At 36.9% G+C, this 18,340-nt stretch overlaps 1 protein-coding gene across 5 annotated transcripts in view; it reads left to right on the top strand.

The window, feature by feature from the left end:
• The window catches only part of vav3b (vav 3 guanine nucleotide exchange factor b), a 70,318-nt gene that overhangs the window by 42,833 nt on the left and 9,145 nt on the right, over positions 1-18,340 (top strand). For all 5 annotated transcript variants that reach the window (XR_010907827.1, XM_067453976.1, XM_067453973.1 and 2 more), the window contains exons 20-25: positions 4,771-4,901; positions 7,272-7,337; positions 9,149-9,183; positions 9,314-9,430; positions 10,218-10,305; positions 12,608-12,716. Coding sequence is in view for 4 of the 5 variants with exons in the window: in XM_067453976.1 (XP_067310077.1) it covers positions 4,771-4,901; positions 7,272-7,337; positions 9,149-9,183; positions 9,314-9,430; positions 10,218-10,305; positions 12,608-12,716 (546 nt within the window). In the remaining variant the exon portion in view is untranslated. The remainder of the gene's footprint in view (positions 1-4,770; positions 4,902-7,271; positions 7,338-9,148; positions 9,184-9,313; positions 9,431-10,217; positions 10,306-12,607; positions 12,717-18,340) is intronic.

The raw sequence follows: 18,340 nt of genomic DNA, 5'->3' as shown, positions 1-18,340 counted from the left end.
TAGAGAACCTTTTCATGATATGCTAATTTTTTGAGACAGGAATTTGGGGTTTTCATGAGCTGTATGCCAAAATCATCAGTATTAAAACAATAAAAGACCTGAAATATTTCAGTTGGTGTGCAATGAATCTAAAATATATGAAAGTTTAATATTTTTTTATCATTACATTGTGGAAAATAATGAACTTTTATCACATATGCTAATTTTTTGAGAAGGACCTGTATATTAGTTATATCTTTCCATAAACACGGACTTTGCACAGAGATAAAAATACTGAAAAATGTCTCCCACATGCTTCCAGCCTAGGGTGAAGTCATTATACATTAAAAACGTTTTGAGACAAATTGCTTTTAATGGAAAACCATGTGAAAGGCACGACAGGATTTTGAACAACTCTGCGCTTGTGTGCGACCCCCATCTGTTTGGTAACAACTAATGATAATATTCTCATAATATTCAACGTTAATAGCATGAACAATGTGCAGCGCCGCTGCATGTCAACATGCTTTTTTTCTAGGTGAAATAGAAATATCAAACTAAATTTTGGGGTGGCACCCAGGGTGGCCAGTCAGGTGTCAGTGCCACCCTGGACACCCCTCTGGCTCTGCCACTGGGTGTGTGAGATTTGTGAGCTTTATGCCTGGTAAAGTCTGAGACATATTGTAATCACTTTTCATTGCTATCTCTCCATTCACCTTGAGCCTCTTTATCTTATTAATGCAAAAAAAATATATTTTGAATGACCACACTATATTATTATATGTATATTAATTTTTAAAAAAATCCAAAAAATAAGTTATACAAATGTATTATAATGTGGACATTCCTTTGTGTTTTTTGTGTTTTGTAATATTTGTTTACCGCCACCACAAAAAAACAACAAGAAAAACGAACAAACAATGGATAAATAAATTAGTACTTATAATAAAATATATAAATACTTTTAATTGGCAAGGACAGGTTTTTTTTGCAACTGTGTGGTGACCTTGTTATGTGTTTTGTCATTCGCAGAATTATATCTTGTAAACAGCCAGGGGATCTTCTCATTTTGCTCCAAAAACACTACCACATCATTTTATTTTCAGAATTGTAAAAACTTCGTACTCAGCTTAAACACTTGCTGATTTTCAAAATTGCTGCTGTTCTGTTTTGCTCTACTGGGACTAAATAACAATCCTGAAGTGCTGAAAGGGTGTGTTCATGTTGATGGGAGGAAGAAGTGGTCAGAAACAATATATTATAGAAACGGCACAAAATTTGCTTGTTTTATTGTTGTTTCATTTGAATGATTCATTTCTAAATTAAACAGAGTGTTTTGACCAACATGTTACTTTTACATCAAGTGTGCTGACAGATAAAGTTATAGACCCTACAGTTAAAGCAGTTTTATTATCTTCATTACCTACACAGTTCTCTGTACTGGATTGGGAAAAAAATTGATCTGGCACATTTGGCTGTGTTAATTGGAGCATTCACTTCTACAACATTGTACTTCAGTAACTACTGCTGATTGAGTGCTTTATTGAGAAATTATAATATGAACAACGTAAATGGATTCTTTCTTCAGGAAGTAATGTTCATACAAATTTCAGCAGGTAGAGCATCTCCTTGGTTCAGCCCATGAATACATTGCAGATATCAAATAAAGTTATAAGTTAACCAAGAACACATCAATGGATATTCTCTTAAAGGAACTGTATGTAAGAATTAATTTCAATTAATCATAAAATGGCCTTGATATGTCACTAGACATTAAGAAATAATGTTAATTTCAAATATTTATATCACTGACAACAGTAGTCCGGCCAGGATATTGTCATTTAAAAGTTGTTGTAGCAGCCCTCAACTGATGTTAATGTTGACATGTTGTGTTTTGGCCTGAAACTCCACCCTTTAAGAAATCTGTACCCGTAACGGTTATGATTTTAATAATTCTGTCACAAATTTGAGACTGCTGGTGAACACCATATAAAATACCTGGGATGTCACATATGTGTATCCTTTTGGTTACCTTCAGGCAAGGGCAGGTCAGCACCAGTCAGCTATCGTGTTTCTACGGCATACACTTGGAGCCCTCTGAACAAGAGCGCCCTCTGGCTTGCAGAGCAGCGTTTACTACTGATCACAGTCGTGCCACACTGAGAAGCTGCGAATGCAATAATCAAAGCCTTTGCCAAATTTCATGTGGTTTTATTGCGATTTATCGTGCAGCCCTAATAGCAGGAAAAAACTGTCGTAACCCCGGTTTTCATCGAGTGGAGAGATCCACCAATGGGAAGGGTATCTGTATCTGACTACAGAAGCATCCAATTGCACCAAGTCTGGTAAGACAGACAGAAGCATGCAGCCAATGCCCAGTTAGGCTTCCCCCCTTACCTGAGGGTATATGAATCCTGCTGTTCTCCCGTAAATATATTCGTTTCTTGTGCGATGTTTCAGAGAACCGGGATTATGACAGTAAACAATTGTTCTCTTTCATCATCTCGTGTTCGAGATCCACCTATGGCAGAGATATGGACAGCTCCCTGAAATAACAAGAATAAAATCCCTGATTTATCGGTTTGTAGGGCACCACCTGACTCACTAACTTGTTTAGAAGGGACGAGATTTCTTGTTTCAGAATGTGAGTGGCACTCTCCTCTGTGTAACTTTGTGGAATCTGACTCTGACAGTAAGGTCAGGAGAGAGTTCGCTTTTTTAGGGGATGCATTCACATCAGCATGGCGGAGTGGGTACCTGTTCCCCATAGCATCTTGTCAGACGTATTTTCGAGTTCCCATTCGAAAGGTGTACAAATGAAACATAGGTCCCCTGAGAAGGGGAACAAGATACTGCGTCTCGCTACCATGCTTTCAGGGTGCCTTCCACATCTCTTTTAGAAAAATAAAGAGATGACATGTTCCTCAGGCGCCCTTTTATATTCACAGTCTCGCCGGCCAATAGAACTGTTGCATTTGCGCTCGTGCTTCTAACACCGGTTGCGCTGAAGCGTCCCCATAGCGTCTTGCCAGACGTAGTCTTTCATTGCCCTTCTCAGGGAACCTAGGTTACATTCGTAACCCGAGGCGTTTAGTTACAGAGGAATCGTTCAGTTCAGTCTAGTGGCTTAGATCTCCATAAACCTCTCCAGTACATGTAAAATAGCATTTTTTTTACGGTCTGCTTTAAGACCTGGACACCTGGCAGTATTAAAAACAACAGGTTTATAGACTGGATATTAAGGAGTTGTTTTATGCTAGAAGAAACCCCCAGCCTCTTTCTAAGGCTTCAGGGCGAGTTTATGCTTTTCCCCAGTTTTATTAACCACCATACATCGAGGCTGAAGAGAAAGAGCCCGTCTCAGATGATCTCCTTCTCTGTCATTGGCAGGTGTGGCTGCCTATGATTTAGTGGATGGGATTGTGAAAACAACAATTGCTGCTATGCGTCACTTTATTTGTCCTGTGTGAATGAGAAAATTGGACATTTGCTTTCGGTTGGAAGAGCCATCCACAGAGCTCCAGCACAGTGCTGTATTGTAGCAAAACCAATGTTTGTGTTGCTTGATGTGAAATTAATTTCCCTTAACTGTTTTTAAGAGGCTACTAAGCATTTTTAATAAGTGTAACATAAGCAGATTGGTAAACACTTTTCTTAGTTGTTTTGTAGTGATTTATGGATATATTTAGTATTAATATTAATATTAAGTTTTGGGTCACACTAAGGTGAATGTGTCACCTAAGGTGAGTGTGAGAGTGTCAGAAGATTCCTTCCTATATTACAGTGCACCAGCCAAGGAATTTCACCTTGAAAATAAAAAACAATCATGAACGATTGTTGACTGAATTAGAATTATAAATTGTAGGAAGTTTGTCAACTGACCAATCTGAAGGATTTGTGAGATAACGTTAACTTCTTACTGTGTTATCAACACAAGGAAGACGCAACTGTAATACAATTATTTTATAAACAAAAGGATAGACAAGATTAGCTAACAACAATTGATTAGATAAAGTGCAAAAGGATTGATGAATGCAATTGACTGGGTTGGATGTTCTATCACAGTTATCTTATGGAAAGATAAACAGTAATGATAAGGTAAACTTTATTCTCAATTCAACAAATAAATTAAGAAATTATTTGTTATTAACTGACATCAGCTATGCAAAATATAAAGCAGAAATAAGATAATCATATACTGACAATATACATTAATAATCATATACTGGCACTTCCTACAATGTATAAATCTAATTTAGTCAACAAACTTTCATGATTGTTATTTATTGTCAAGGTGAAATTCTTGGCTGGTTCTCCGTAATATAGGAAGGAGTCATCTGACACTCTCATACTTAGGTGATGTGTGACAAAAAACACAATATTAACACTAAATATTGATATTAATATTAAATCACTATAGCTTTAGAAGCTTGTTTGTGGCTTTCTTGCTTTGTCTTTGGGGGAAAATGTGCATTCAGGCATATTTTACCTAGTTTCTCTCTGTTTTATCAAGTTCATAAGTTGCATAGCTCTCTTAACTTTTTTCATAGTACCTCATTTGTACTGTACTTTGATGTATGTAATCTGAAATATTCAATGAGAAAATGGGTTTTCAATTTATTGAAGTGGGCGTTAAGTACCAGCATGTGGTCAAGTGGTTGAAAAATAAAAGGATTTGGTGATCAAAAATCTTTTATTTGGAATTATTTACACAAATGAAGCATGCGAAATAAGACCATTAACCTGGTTTGGATATAGGGCCAATTTGACTGTTAAATATTGTTTTTACAGGTTTGCCAAAAATGTTGGTCATCAGAGATTATTTTGGGGTCCCCAGTCCTCAGGGCGGACCACAGCTGAATGCTCAGATTGGTGATGTCATAGAGGTCATCTGTGCCGATCCTCACAGCTCCTGGTGGCAGGTCAGATAAAGTACCAGAGTATTTAAACACCTAATAGCTGTACTGTATTGTGTGGAGTCATGTGACCCTGAAGATTGATCACAACATATCTCAAAGCAAAAATGGCACACATAACCTTTTATACAGATATGTCTTGTGACATTCCAACCAAATGATAAATGCAGTAACCAGAATTTCCATAACCAATGGACTGTTAGTCCATTTAGGTCAATTATAAAACATATCAATTATGAATTATTAATTAATTAGTTAAATTAACTAATTAATTAATATTACTTTATACTCAAAGCAGTTGTATAAAGTGTTTTAGATATTGTAATATTTGATTATTATTGTACAAACTTGTTAAGTATCCAATTATGCTACTGTAAATACAAACACATCTGTACTCAACCCAGATATATTTTATCATCATTGAGATGCTATTTTTTTTTTTTTTTAGCTTTTATGAATACTTTAAATTTGATTATTTAATTTTTTTTCTGTTTTCAAATGAATTTTATGTTTTGGCATGGTATTTTTTATATTTAAAAAATGTCTATATATAACTTTCATTTTTTATTTTAGTACATTAAAAAAAACAAATATTTTAGTACTTTTATTTTAGTACATTTATTTTAGTACATCATTTAGTCAGACTAAATGAAAATGTTAACTGTTACTTTGGTAGCTATCTAAGTAACTTCCATGTTATTTAAAGTAATGAAAAAAAAGTTTTTTATGGTTTTGGTTTTTAGTTTAAGTTAATTATAATAACCCTGTCTCTAATGCAAACACACATTTAGTACAATATACAACTGTTACATTGAATATTCACCGGAAACAATAATCTTTCACATTACTTTTTAATATACACTGATACCTAAATGAGCCGTCAGATATAGTGACTGCAGAGCACAGTCTTTGTTCAGGCATGTTTCAGCATTGCAGTTTTGTCTCAAGCTTATTGTCACAGACTGTTCCTGTGTTATTTATTTCTGGCTCATGCCAGGCTGTCGTGGCTCTTTTTCTCTATGGTTTATGGTGGCACTAAAACCTCATCTTCCTCCTGGTGTTGCTCCAATCTGGCCGACGCACCTCAAACAGCTCGGCAGGGAATAGACACTTAGCGAGATTTCCCATGCTTTATGCTGGGCTATTTCTGCCTGATAGCACACACCGAGGTAAAAAAAAACACCTACAGGTCAAAAATGGATGCCAAGAGATTCACAGAGCCAACAGACTGCGACAGGCAGTGGCTAGACGTGCGTGTCTGCTGTGGTTCTTCACGCACTTGGCAGGTCATAGAGGGGAGCGAGAAGCGCTACTATTGAATGATAATGCACATCACTGGTTTATTTTATCTTGTGTGAAACGACACTTAACTCTTAATAAGGCTACTAAATCTTCAGGGTCCCATGACACCAAAGAATGGAATTACAGAGCACTAAGCATCCATCTCCCATGTTACTGGAAGACAATTATCTCTGTCCTGTTGCCAGAACAGTGCAATCGATCACTGTAATTTAATTTGATCCTTTAGGCTGCCAACTGTTTACTCTAATGGGGTAATAAGTTTAATCTTTATCATACGCTTATCTGTGGCATAACAAATATAAAGGGCTTTCAAAAGCTACAGCGAAACATTATTAAGCCAAATAAATCATGAATACAGTTCCAGTTTGGAGCTCCAATCTAATTTGTGGTAGAGGTGCATTTTTCTGAAATTCATTTCATACTTGTTAAAGATGATCTTAAAGGGGGCCTGGAAAGAAAAGTATACATTTTTCAGTATAGCGGTTTGAGAAGATCCTCATTACAACCTCAGTCAAATCTTCAGCAAAACTCGCAATCAATCATAATCTGCAAAATTTTGGCACCTGGTTCCGGCACATTCGCAGCACATTATAACCTCCCAGCTGTTGTTTCGTACTGAGTCGAAGGGGATTTCTGTTTTTATCCAAAAATATACAGATAATTGTGGCTGAAGCCATGCAAGAAATGAGCCTATTTTAAAACTGGCATCCGGCCTGCGATTGCTCAATACAATCTATTGCGTGAGGACATAATATGAAACTCGAGTCTAATGTTATTCATAAATCCAAATATGCTCGGAGCAGCAATATCAAACAATGGCTTATTGGCGAGTGTCATGATTCACGAGGTTCTGCTGTGGAAGTTGTATGATTATTCAGCATTAGGTGATGCTTTCATTCTGATGCGTAACGGAGTTTAACCATGGGTAGGGGCTGAACAGTAATTAACTGTGGCTCTAAATGAGATTCACTGCTTGTTGTGAGCTAATTGTCTTAGATTTATTAATGCAAAGGGGAGGGGGGAGCGATGCCTCAAGGCAAATATAATGCAATTAACAACCACACTTCCTGGCAGGGCAAAATCCTGACAACGCAAGAGACCGGCTTCTTTCCAAGTGATGCAGTCAAGCCCTGCCCATGTGTAAGTATCTATATTTGGATGACTTGCACAATCATTTCAGTGCTGTTGTTCAGTTTGTATTTATATAAGTTTTTTTAATTAATACTTTTTTGGCAAGGATGCATTAAATTGATCAAAAATGGCAGTTCAGGCTTCTATACTGTTATTTTGACACTTTTAGTCATCAAACATCACATCCTGAGAATTTTTTTTTTATTATGATTTCCAAAAAAACAAAAACAAATGTTGTTGTGCTGCTTATTTAAAAATAATAAATGTTTCTTGAGCACCAAATCAGCATTTTAGTATGAATTATGAAGGATCATATGACACTGAAGACTGGAGTAATGGGATTAAATTACTGGAGTAATGTATACAATTTAACAATTTCAATATAGGAATATAGATTTATGTTTGTCTGAAATTATATATATATATATATATATATATATATATATATATATATATATATATATATATATATATATATATATATATATATATATATATATATATATATATATATATATATATATATAATTTCAGACAAACATAAATCTATATGCAGGTCCTTCTCAAAAAAAGAATATTTTGTGTGTGTGTGTGTGTGTGTCTTTTGTTACTATCCAGTCCATCTAGTCAAACATACACCGATCTGGCATAACATTATGAAGTGAATAAGGTGAAGTGAATAACACTGATTATCTACACAGGTGAAGTGAATAACACTGATTATCTCTTCATCACGACACCTGTTACTGGGTGGGATATATTAGGCAGCAAGTGAACTGTTTGTCCTCTGTTTGTCCCCTGATGTGTTAGAAGCAGGAACAATGAGCAAGCATAAGAATTTGAGTGAGTTTCACAAGGGCCAAATAGTAATGGCTAGATGACTGGGTCAGAGCATCTCCAAAACTGCAGGTCTTGTGGGGTGTTCCTGGTCTGCAGTGGTCAGTATCTATAAAAAGTGGTCCAAGAAAGGAACAGTGGTGAACTGGTGATAGGGTCATGGGAGGCCAAGGCTCATTAATGCTCATCAAACAGACACGCTAGTGTAGTTCAAATTACTCAAGAAGTTAATGCTGGTTCTAATAGAAAGGTGTCAGAATACACAGTGCATCACAAGCTGACGGGGGCAGTGTGATGCTTTGGGCAATGTTCTGCTGGGAAACCTTGGGTCCATCCATGATGAACCACTAGTGTGTGCTCTGTTGCCATGTTTCTCCAGGGGGATTGTCCCTGTAGCAGCTTGCTTTGGATTGGAAGCATCTGCCAAATGCATAAATGTAAATGTGACATATACCATCTACCTAAGCATTGTTGCACTGAGAGAACTTTTGTACACACTTTTAGAGAAACAGTATTCCCTGGTGGCTGTGGTCTCTTTCAGCAGAATAATGCACCTTACCACAAAGCAAAAATGGTTCAGGAGAACAATGAGTTTGTGTTGATTTGGCCTTCAAATTCCCCAGACCTTAATCCAATCAAGCATCTGTGGGATGTGCTGAACAAACAAGTCCAATCTATGAAGGAACCATCTGGTAACTTACAGGACTTAAAGGATCTGCTGTTAACATCTTGGTGCCAGATACCACAGCACACATTCAGGGGTTTAGTGGAGTCCATGCCTCGATGGGTCAGGGGTTGTTTGGCTGCAAGGGGGACCAACATGATTATAGAATAATGTTATGCCAGATTGTTGTAAATAATAGTAGTAACAATAATAATAATAATTAATTATATTTGTCAACAAAACTAATTTGTTAACATAAATGGGTATAATTGGTAGTGTATATATGCATGACTTTGTTTATAATGTGTCTCATGCTTAGGTACCCAGGACAGTCGACTATTCAGCACACCCCTGGTAAATCTAAATTTTTAACCACATTTACTATAATATCCACATGACACATAAAATAACCTGCATATCTACTGTACATGTGCTAAACTGTTGTTTTGGTTTCAACCATATGCACGTTGGCTTGTGTGAGCAGGTTCGCCGGGCCCATAGAGAGGCACCACGCAGAGTCCGAGCTCATGGAGAGAGAGAACAGCACCTACCTGGTGCGATACAGGAGCCGGGAGAGCAGAGAGTATGCCATCAGCATCAAGTACGTTTAGCTATTATACCACTTTATGTATTTGAGCAAGCGTGTTTTTATTGTGCATAAAAATAGCTGTGATGTATGGTTGATTAGGTTATTGCACGAATGTCCTTTTGCATACAAAGCTTAGCTTTCTTTATGCATTTCCGTCCATGCAACCCAATACATTATGCATCACGAATTTGCATACAGCTCATTGTGTAGCACGGATGTGGTCAGTGAGTTATCACACTACATGCTCAGTGTGGACTTTATTGCCTCAGAACATTTTATAGTTGCTTGTCTCATGCTTAAACCAATCACTGGGTCTTTGTCAAAACACGTTGCCCTTTTTATGTGAGGCTTAGGTCCCTTGAGTGTGTTGACCTGTGGTAAAAGAACTATCCCACATCCTTATGTGATAGGGAATTGTGTACACAACACGCTCATGTTTAAAATTGAAAGGGATTGTGTTTTTTCTATAGCTGGTCCAAGGTCATGGAATAACCTGCCACTGGACATTATTATTCTTTTGTTATAGTTATTATAGTTCTCCCAAAAATGAATCCTCATGTTCTCTTTTGAGTGAACTTTCCTTTTAAGGCTCATCTTCGGTGTTAAAAGCATTTTAATTGCACATTTAAAGCATTTTAGTATGCACTTTTTTATGTGCTCCATAAATAAAAAGATATGTCTTGGTTTAACTTTTGTTTGTCAGCCCATTCCCAGGGAAACTCCTTTGAGATGGTTACATTGTGGAAGTAGAAATACTGACAATCCTGGAATGGTTACAATGTTTCTCTGCCATCTGCAGGTACAACAACGATGTGAAGCACATTAAGATCCTCACTAAGGAGGGCTGCTTCTACATTGCCGAAAGCAGGACGTTCAAGACGCTATTAGTAAGTGGGTTTGAGTTGCACGGAAGCAGTGGTCTTCATCAGCATTTGCTCTATTTATCATAACCGTATGAATACATATGTAGGGTGCTATAATTCAATGTCGCTATCTGTGCTGCAGAGACCTGAGCTTTTTTTATCGAAAAGCCAGAACATTTGCTGATCTGCATATTTCTGTATTTCATTAGCATAATTAATAACATGGGTACAGCTATTAATCCATAAGCGTCACAATACTACTGCAACCTTATTACATTTTCTTTTAAAATTAAAAGTTTTTTTTCTTATAAAAAAAGACTGTGGTGACAGCATGTAACAAGGATAGTAAAGCTTTGATGTATACCATAGCAATGAATGATTACTAATTCATATATCATGGTACTCCTGGGTGCGTCAAAGAATTCATAGCATTATCATGATATACATCCATAAAACCATATACAGTGAGGAAAATAAGTATTTGAACACCCTGCTATTTTGCAAGTTCTCCCACTTGGAAATCATGGAGGGGTCTGAAATTATCATCATAGGTGCATGTCCACTGTGACAGAAAAAAAATCCAGAAATCACAATATATGATTTTTTTAACCATTTGTATGATACAGCTGCAAATAAGTATTTGAACACCGTCTATCAGCTAGAATTCTGACCCTCAAAGACCTGTTAGTCTGCCTTTAAAATGTCCACCTCCACTCCATTTATTATCCTAAATTAGATGCACCTTTTTGAGGTAGTTAGCTGCATAAAGACACCTGTCCACCCCATACAATCAATAAGAATCCAACTACTAACATGGCCAAGACCAAAGAGCTGTCCAAAGACACTAGAGACAAAATTGTACACCTCCACAAGGCTGGAAAGGGCTACGGGGAAATTGTCAAGCAGCTTGGTGAAAAAAGGTCTACTGTTGGAGCAATTAGAAAAATGGAAGAAGCTAAACATGACTGTCATTCTCCCTCAGACTGGGGCTCCATGCAAGATCTCACCTCGTGGGGTCTCAATGATCCTAAGAAAGGTGAGAAATCAGCCCAGAATTACACGGGAGGAGCTGGTCAATGACCTGAAAAGAGCTGGGACCACCGTTTCCAAGGTTACTGTTGGTAATACACTAAGACCTCATGGTTTGAAATCATGCATGGCACAGAAGAATTCCCTGCTTAAACCAGCACATGTCCAGGCCCATCTTAAGTTTGCCAATGACCATTTGGATGATCCAGAGGAGTCATGGGAGAAAGTCATGTGGTCAGATGAGACCAAAATAGAACTTACCAAGAACACCATCCCTACTGTGAAGCATGGGGGTGGTAGCATCATGCTTTAGGGGTGTTTTTCTGCGCATGGGACAGGGCGACTGCACTGTATTAAGGAGAGGATGACCGGGGCCATGTATTGCAAGATTTTGGGGAACAACCTCCTTCCCTCAGTTAGAGTATTGAAGATGGGTTGAGGCTGGGTCTTCCAACATGACAATGACCCGAAGCACACAGCCAGGATAACCAAGGAGTGGCTCTGTAAGAAGCATATAGAGGTTCTGGCATGGCCTAGCCGGTCTCCAGACCTGAACCCAATAGAGAATCTTTGGAGGGAGCTCAAACTCCGTGTTTCTCAGCGACAGGCCAGAAACCTGACTGATCTAGAGAAGATTTTTTGTGGAGGAGTGGGCCAAAATCCCTCTTGCAGTGTGTGCAAACCTGGTTAAAACCTACAGGAAATGTTTGACCTCTGTAATTGCAAACAAAGACTACTGTACCAAATATTAACAGTGATTTTCTCAGGTGTACAAATAAATAGTTAAAAAATCATACATTGTGATTTCTGGATTTTTTTTTAGATTATGTCTCTCACAGTGGACATGCACCTACAATGACAATTTCAGACCCCTCCATGATTTCCAAGTGGGAGAACTTGCAAAACATCAGGGTGTTCAAATACTTATTTTCCTCACTGTATATATGTTTTTGTAAGTGTATGTATATAGATAATTTTAACTGTGAGCATTTATAAGCAATTATAGCTGATCCACTAAGATAAAAGACAGGGTTTACCAAATTCAGTCAGTTCAGAAGGAATGCTAATAGTTAGTTTCTCATAAAAAATCAAAATCAAAATAAATAAAAAATGAAACGCCCCCAAAAAATGTTTAGCATGAATTTGACCATTACCCAAAATCAAAGAACTGTGAACATGCGGATGTATAACTTTTTTTTAAATATTAACTTACAATCTCAAGGGGTGCTTAGAATAAATATTTTAGATGGCAAAAAATGTGATAACAAGCTTTTAAACTTGTGATGTTTCTTTCTAGGGACTGGTTGAATATTACAAACAGCACTCTCTGAAAGAGGGTTTCCGTACACTGGACACGACTCTGCAGATTCCGTATAAGGAGCTCAGTAGTGGACTCAGAACTTCTGGTTAGTATCTACATCTCGTAAATGATTAACTCTCAATATATGATGATCTCTTAGCCCTGTTCACACTGACAGCAACTTGCAGTTATGAAGTGACCAGAATTCATTTTTAGTAACCGCAACCATTGCGACTCGAGACCGTTGGGAAAAGTATAATTTTTTGCAGATGCCAATGGAACCAAAATATTTTTTCCATAAAAATACTAAGCAGCACAATTATTTTCAACTGTTACGTTTGTAACAATTGATAATAATTCAAAGTAACATGACTAAAATTCAAACAAACATTTAAACTAAAATATTCCAACAGAATGAATTCCATTAAAATCTTGTTTTTGAGTCTTTTTTTTTCTAGATACAAAAGTAAGAAGATTATACAATCACTTTTCTTTTGATAAAATCAAAGCTTTATCAGGCAGAACAAGGATCAAAAGTAAAGGATCAAATACCAACTCCTTATCAAAGATATTCATTTCAGAAACTATCTTGGCCCAATTTATTTATGACTGATTACATGACTAAAGACAGTTAGTGAGTTTACCATTTTGTGTTTTGTACTTAAGGCATAGAGGTGAGAGTATTGAATGCATGTCTACGGTTTGGTGAACTATATGTACAATCATATGTACAATTTTGATCTTCTTCACTTACAGAGACTAAAAGTTCCCTCTAAGCAAGTCTAATATTTAGAACTAAATTTCCCTCAGATGTAGCATTGAGAACACTGTATGACAGACACACTGGCATACACACTGTCCAGGTGTCTGAAATAGACAGATTTCGGTTATTACATAACAAGGTATCTTTTTAGAATATAAATGTAAAAAGTGAAAGAAAAAATAAAATATTGCAAGAAAAAAGTCTGCTTTAATAATTGATATCACTGTATAAATTCCTCAAAAGACATCAAACCTTCTTTATTAAACAAGTCCAGAAGCTGACTAATGGTTCACCCAAAATGTAAACCTCCTATCATATCTACCTGGAGGGAATCTAGTTGTAGTGCAGAGAATTTCAGTCTTGCTTTGGACTTTTTAGAGAACCTTTTTAGAGAACAGGATAGAATGGAATCTTGTTTCCACCACAGAATAAAAAATACAAAAGGTAATTGCGACTTTTTAATAACTTTGTCAGAAAAATTCAGAAAAAAATTCAGAATTGCGAGATATAAACTCGCAATAGCGTGTTATAAAGTAAAAGTTCTAAAGTTGATATAAAGTGACTTTTTCTCAAAAGTGTTTATAGTGCAATTCTGACTTAATAACACACAATTATGAGTTATAAAAGATATAAACTCCCGATTATGAGAAAAAATGCCTTTCCTCTCAGAATTGACTTTATAAATCACAGTTGCAAGTTAAATCTCAAAATTCTGAGAAAAGAAGGCTTGTTTCCGCCATGGAATAAAAGCGTTTTTAAAAGATAATTTTAATGTTTTATCCCACAATTATGACTTTTTATTCTCACAATTGCGATATATGGTAAACTCACAATTGCACAAAAAAAAAAGTCAGAACTGAGAGTTATAATGTCAGAATTGAACATTTATTTATAACAATGCTGAAAATTCAGCTTTGTCGTTGCAGAAATCAAATGCATTTTTAAATATAAAAAAAAAGAAGCATTTATTTATAATTGCAATGCTATTTCAAAAATTTACTAGAAAGGGTAAACCCAGCCCAATCTGCTGGCTATTTGATTTTACCCTACACCTCAGGCTGGATACCTGTACATTGTTTTATCCTGCTTCTGTTACAAATTTTCGGGGACCAAACACAAACCAGCTTATCCACCAGCCTATTGGCGAGTTTACCACAATGAGGGATAGAGAAGTGATAGGTCTTTTGTCTGATTGTTTGAAGGACTATCCAATTGCGTACAGAGTCATTTGAATTATGCTCATTGATCATGACTCTGTAAGAAATTGGATAGTCCTTAAACCAATCAGACCACAAGAGTCATTTAAACTATGCTTGTTAATCACGCCTCTTGCAGTAGAAAATACAGAGCTGACTCCCAGACCAATGTTCAATCTTTAAAAGATAAAATCCATATCGGTTGACCACTACTATTGAGTGCACCCAAGATGGAGGTCAAATTCAAGTTATAATTCTGAGATTGATTTCTCATTGCTGTATGACTAATCATTGCACATGTACATAAAAGTTAAAAAAAATAATAATAAATAAAAAAATTATAAAGAGATTTAATTAAAGAAATGGCCTCATTCTATTGTAATATTCTAAGTACTACTGTAAGCATTGCTGTAATTTATATGCAAACATACAAAATTGTTCCCCTGCAGAATGTTAGCCTTTAGATTTGTGTCCACGATACAAAGACTTCTTTGCCAGAGATGTACAGCCAGTTACACAGTAACTGCATCCAGCAGAAGGAACGTCTACTACTAGCAGCGATTAAAATCACCGTCAATGTGAACAGGTTTTCAGACAGGTCCTCTTTTAATGGCAGGCGGCATAGGATGCGCATTTGCGCTCAGGATGTATTTTTAGCTGGAGATTTATGTATGTGTCCCGACACCTCTCGGACTCTTTTCATTAAAAATAAATGTTGAACACTTGACATGCTGGTCGTTGGGTGAAAATGTGTTGGGTGTGCCTTCATGGGAAAAAAACGTACGGCTGTACTCCAGTTCTCATTGCCCAAGATGGCTCCTCAAAGAGACAGACCGATGCTGTGAAGCGAGCTGTACCCACTCGGCACCTGGCAGCAGGAAAAAAGCTGTTTGTGTCTGGCTCTGCAGCTCCTGCTGCAGGCGACGCGGCGAGAGAGAGGACTCGGCTAAACAAGACTCAAGTAGCACCGGCAATCTCCCTGACATTACATGACAGTTTAGTTTTGAGTTACAGGGAAAAAAAGCCATGATGGATGCTAAGCTTCCCCTCACCTGTAGGGACTTGGCTGATTTTCTCTCGCGCAGTTGAGCAGGAAAAAAAAACCCTGCACTGAGAAATGAAAGGGCAACTAGTGGAGACATGGAAAGTCAGCTTTATTGAACAGAGAGAGATGTGTCACGTAGAAAAAGGCTTAGCGAACGAGTAACGCTCTGTTGATAGAAAGAACAGGATAGTGGATTGTGAATTGGGGGTTTCGCTGTTCTACTTGTCCTTTTTTCCTCAGCATCCACGGCTTATTAGAGGTGTTTATACTCAACTGCCACTCTTGTTAACGCATCCTTTCACAAACCGCAGCAGAAAATCCGGGCCCTTTATGCATCCTGGGACAGCGCTCTCGCTGATGTGCCCCAAACCAAAACGCATACAAATAAGCCAACAGATCAGCGAGCGTGTGGGCGCTGACACATCTGTAGGCGCAGAGTGTTTGGTAAACACAATGAACACAAAGGGAGATATCATGGCTGTCTTTGATAAGCTAATTTGAGAAAAGTTATTCGCAATTGGTTTCGGTTCTGCGTAGATATTGAACGTGATTAGCTGCACGATTTTTTGCTGATTTCCAAGTGACAGTGTCACAGGAAAATAGTAGTTGGCTCATCATCTGCTGCTTCGTTCCCCCTAGAGGAGATGCAAAGCAGGAAGGCAAACATATTGTGGATCTGACATTTGCTAGTTTACATATTAGAAAGTCCTGGATGCTCAGATGGGCGTTCAGATGGTAACAGGACTTGCGCTCTGTATGAGCGCTATCACAGCTGCGTCAGTGACAGGGCCAGGAGCACACACTTGGCAAAAAGCTACCAGAACACCTTTTTTTTATCAATATCCCAGTCACTCCATATGGCTGAAGTAGTCAAAATTTTGGTCTTTTCTGTGATCATTTACTCACTCACTTGTCGTTCCGAGCCTCTTTGACATTCTTTCTTCTGTGAAACATGAAAGTAGTCATTTTGAGAAATGTCTCAATGTTTTTTGTCTGTATGATAAATGTCAGTGGGGCCCAAAGCAGAACTGGGCAATAAATCAACAAACATATTTATTGAAAAAATAAATCCACAATATCGATAATAAACTTTAAAGCCATTTTTCGATATTTTCTGCCTATATCTTCTAGACGATCAGGTCTGTGTTGCTAAAAAGGCTGTATTGCTTGCGTTTTCAGCATTTGCCATCTCACTATTTGAGGACAGTCCACATTAACTTCATTCAGAGCTGCTATGAAAGTTAAATCACAAGCATTTCACTGTTCCATTTAAAAAAACAATTGTGATTGTCAAAGGTCTTTGTGACAAACTAAAAGTTTGTAAAATGTTTCTAAAAAGTCAAATTACTATACTACAAATAACTTCTCAAATTAATAATAATAAAAAACTAAAACTTTTTTTTATTAAGAATGTATACAGTATACAAGTTGTTGTGCAACACTTTATTTGTGGAAAAAATATATCAAACAAAAAATTTATTAAATTAATTAAAAAAATGTATACAAAAAAAAAAACTGATTTTAAAAAAGAAAATGTATTTCATGCCCTAAATTAAAAGGTATCTTACTCCGACAGGCAAAATATATGTTTATCCATGTTTAAATTTACATTTATACACATATTTGTGAAAGAAAGGGTTGCTCTCAGGAGCTCAGTGAATTCAAGTGTGGCACCGTTATATGTTGCCACCTGTGCAATAAGTCCATTTGTGAAATTTCCTCACAAATATTCACGGACAACTGTTAGTGGTATTATAACAAAGTAGAAGCAACTGGGAACAACAGCAACTCAGCTAAAAAGTGGTAGGACACATAAAATCCCAAAGCAGGGTCAGCGCATGCTGAGGCGCACAGTGCGCAGAAGTCGTCAACTTTCTGCAGTGGATAGCTACAGAACTCTAAACTTTGTGTGGCCTTCTGATTAGCTCCCAACTTTGTGGGAACAGTTTTGGGATGGCCCCTTCCTCTCCTCCCTGACAGGTTCATAAAAGACATTGGATTTTATTGTGGAGGTCCTGACCTCAACACGATAGAACACCTTTGGGATGAATTAGAGCAGAGACTGCGACTCAGGCCTCATTCAAAATCAGTGCCTGACCTCACAAATGCGCTTCTAGAAGAATGGTCAAAAATTCCCATAAACACACTCCTAGACCTTGTGGAAAGCCTTCCACGAGGTTTAGGAGCCTTCCCAGAATAGTTCAAGCTGTTGCTGCAAAGGGTGGGCCAACTTAATAGAAAACCATGTACATTAAAAATGGGGATGTCATTAAAGTTCATGTGCATTTAAAGGCAAATGTCCCAAAACGTTTGGCAATATAGTGTATATGAAACATTTAAGTTTATGAATTAATTTCATTGGACACCATTTGTTATGATAAATTTGTATTAAATAATCAAACAAAATGTAGAAAAAATACAATTGAAAACAGAATTTAAATAATATATATATATATATAATATATTTCATGGCCTAAATTAAAAAGTAACTTACTCTGTGAAGTTATGTTTATGTTCGTTTTTGAGGTCTAACAAAAATGTGGAATGCATTTCCTTCCCCTTTTATGGTAAAATGAATATCATGATAAATATTTAATCAAATCTTAAAACACTGAATACATTTTCTAAACATTTTTTAGTGTGATTTCCTCAAAGCTGGCATATTTAAAGGAGGATGTTCATTCGCCGGTTCTTTATATCAGCTTGTGTATGTTTGTTTTGTCGAA

The sequence above is a fragment of the Pseudorasbora parva genome, chromosome 9 (genome assembly GCF_024679245.1).
Source record: "Pseudorasbora parva isolate DD20220531a chromosome 9, ASM2467924v1, whole genome shotgun sequence".
Classification (NCBI taxonomy): domain Eukaryota; kingdom Metazoa; phylum Chordata; class Actinopteri; order Cypriniformes; family Gobionidae; genus Pseudorasbora; species Pseudorasbora parva.
This window is presented reverse-complemented; position numbering and strand designations above follow the sequence as displayed.